This window comes from Symsagittifera roscoffensis, chromosome 3, assembly GCF_963678635.1.
Source record: "Symsagittifera roscoffensis chromosome 3, txSymRosc1.1, whole genome shotgun sequence".
Taxonomy (NCBI): domain Eukaryota; kingdom Metazoa; phylum Xenacoelomorpha; order Acoela; family Convolutidae; genus Symsagittifera; species Symsagittifera roscoffensis.
In genome coordinates, this window is record NC_087064.1 from 51,099,550 (window position 1) to 51,102,322 (window position 2,773).

Sequence of the window (2,773 nt, forward strand, 5' to 3'; positions counted from 1 at the left end):
GTTCATTTGTTTTTGCTACAAACACCACAAACAACCCCCCCCCCCCCCCACATTAACCCCTGCCCCAAAGTTACTTATTCCGGTGGGCGTAGAGGCGGGGTGTTGGTAACCCTGGGGGATCAATGGATTAATTGTATGATAAGATTTTTCTTGGAGGTTACTCCACTCCATGCACGCAATTTTTTGCGCAGAATTTTTTAGCAAAATGATAACAAGTTGGGAGAAATATACTGCCTCGCCCGTTTATATGGCATTTTTTCTAAAGAGTGAATTCTCTTTTAGGCTTTCAAGAGGCCGGTCAGCTGTCACCGATAGAATCTTGTTCTGTCAACAATATGTACGTTGCTTTCCTGGATGATATTTACCCTCAATTATTTACATGAGTTTCATTTTCTCAATTTCATCTAACTTAAATGAAGTCAAATAAAGATCTGAAACCTTTGGCTTTTGTCTGCGGACTTTCGCTTTATTTTGGGTGGGGGATCCAAGAAACCTTCTGGACTCCTTTTCTACCCAGCGAGTTCGCCCGTCTTGGAATCTCTCAAACGTCTATAGGGGTTGTTAGCTGTGCCACCGATGCTACGTCTGTTATCACATGCGTGGTATTGATGTTGATCAAATTACCCAAAAATTACCGCCCTGCTATATTCTCAATAGGTGGGTAGAAGTATGATAGTGGATATCATTAGAAAACTAATGCACAAAAGATGGGTCTGGTTGTTTGTGTCATTTTTTAACGAAAAAGATAACAAATGATATACCGTTTCCTGAGTTTTTAAACTACGCCATACTATCATACTTGTACCCATAGGTGCCTTACTTCAAGGAGTCAGTTGCTTACCTTTTGGCGAGGTTATAGAACTGAACCCTGGATTCCTTTTCAAGACCTCCTGTCTGTTTCTAAAGGGTTTACTCGGATGTGGAATTGCATTTGTCTGGTGTTCCGGATCTGTTTTGTTAATATCTATGTACCCTGACCATGTCGGAAGAGTCTGTGGATCTATTGCTATGTCTTTGTCTTTGGGGATGATTTGTGGATCTCCTTTTGGCAGCCTGCTGTTTACACTTGGAGGCTTCAAGTTACCTTATTTGGTAGCTGGCGCCTTGCAGATAGTTTTGGGTCCACTGGCCTACATAGTTATTACGCAATCACTGTGCTCTGATGAGGAAACCAAAACTTCTTCTCATAAAAGCCTCCAGGCAGTCGAAATAACAGACAAATATGAAAAAGTTACAGATCCTCTTTTGCCGCAAAATTCAAAGACTCTCAAAAAATCATCAATTTCTTGGTATTATGCTATCAAGGAGCATTATTATGTCATATTTATATCAGCAGTCGCAAGTGTAACGTCATCGTCTATAGGGTTCTTCTTCGTAGCATTCGCGCCACATCTTTTAATCGACTTTGGAGTGGGGAATAACTTATCTGGTCCACTTTTCTTACCTTTTACGGTAATAAGAGCGTTGACGGCACCCGTTTTTGGGTTCTTTACCGACAAAGGCTACGGAGGTCTAATTTTCTGTTTATTCGGATGCGGCTTCTCACTTACTGGTTTTGCTATTCTTGGAATTTCAGATTGTATTCCTATGTTAGACAAACTAACATCCTTCGAGGCTATAGTCGGTTTTATTGCGATGAGCTCAACAGGAACCCTTGTACCTTTAGTGTTCCTTTTGCGATCACTATATCGAAAAAATAGTTCTATAGAGAACGATGAAACCATAGCTTTATATGCGTCTGCGGTTTACTTGGCTTGCTTTGACTTCGGAAAAATAATTGGCCAGAGTATAACAGGTGGATATATTCTGGATCTTCTCGGGTTTTACAACAGTTGCCGGATTCAAGTTGTGCTCTCTTCACTTTCTTTATTTTTAGCATTAAGTTGTATACTGCGTAATGATCTTTTAATTGCTAGAAACGTTTAAAATTGTGAATTCACATTATGTAATTTAGACAAAAGCATGTATTTTCTCTCGCCATAAAAGTTTCAAAAATTGATGCAAATTGATGTAGATTAGAGTGCTATAGTTATAGATTCAGATAATGAGTTCGAAGTTGTGGATTAAATCATATTTCTATAAATCAAATTTTCTATTATTTTAGAACGACATCTTAAATTGAATTGTTTTGAGATGAAGGATAGCCGGTTGTTGTGCTAGATTCTTGAAAAAACTACGTGAAAAGTTTTTTCTTTATTAAGTCTTTTAGTGTTTTTGTTGAGTTTTTTTTTTATTATTGAATTTTTTTTTCAAGTAGGCGCAGATAATTAGCAATGGACTCGACGGAGCAAAAGAACTGTGAAGTCCCTTTGTAAATAGATCTTATTTACTTGGTTATCATGTTTAGATTATTAATCATATTTCCTTTGTGTATTCATATTTCCTTTGTATCTTTCTTTCTTTCTTTTGTATACGATTCCAGAGTTGTATATCAATCAAAGTGATATGAGAAGAAACAGTCGAAATTAGAACTATAAAATGATCTTCGGGTCTGGTTTGCAGACAGACAAGTGGGGGTAGAAGAAGTCCGAAAATGAGAAAGAAGAGGGTTATATTTGAAAATAAATGATTTTCCCTAAAAATAAATACAAACGAAAAATATTAAAAAAGGATTTCAACATAATTATTATGAAATGAGTTCAGTGTAAAAGCGAATTGTTCACCATTGAAGTTAAGGCAGTAGAACTACTCGATAAAAAAGGAAGTAACATGACACCAAAGACGCTTCAGAAAAATCTAGGTATTTCACACAAGGACGAACGCGATTGTTGTG

General features: G+C 37.2%; 1 protein-coding gene across 1 annotated transcript; it reads left to right on the forward strand.

Moving 5' to 3' along the window:
• Positions 1–248: 248 nt before the first annotated feature.
• LOC134842334 (MFS-type transporter SLC18B1-like) lies at positions 249–2,059 on the forward strand. The gene is made up of 2 exons (XM_063858620.1): positions 249–657; positions 812–2,059. The coding sequence occupies exons 1-2, from the start codon at positions 414–416 to the stop codon at positions 1,924–1,926; spliced, it is 1,359 nt and encodes a 452-aa protein (XP_063714690.1). The 5' UTR covers positions 249–413; the 3' UTR covers positions 1,927–2,059.
• The last annotated feature ends 714 nt before the right edge of the window (positions 2,060–2,773 follow it).

Bases quoted from the DNA above. Each gene is read 5' to 3' on its own strand.
- LOC134842334 (XM_063858620.1), top strand. From the start codon at position 414: ATGAAGTCAAATAAAGATCTGAAACCTTTGGCTTTTGTCTGCGGACTT. The intron at 658-811 runs GTGGGTAGAAGT...TTGTACCCATAG, and splicing joins CCCTGCTATATTCTCAATAG to GTGCCTTACTTCAAGGAGTC.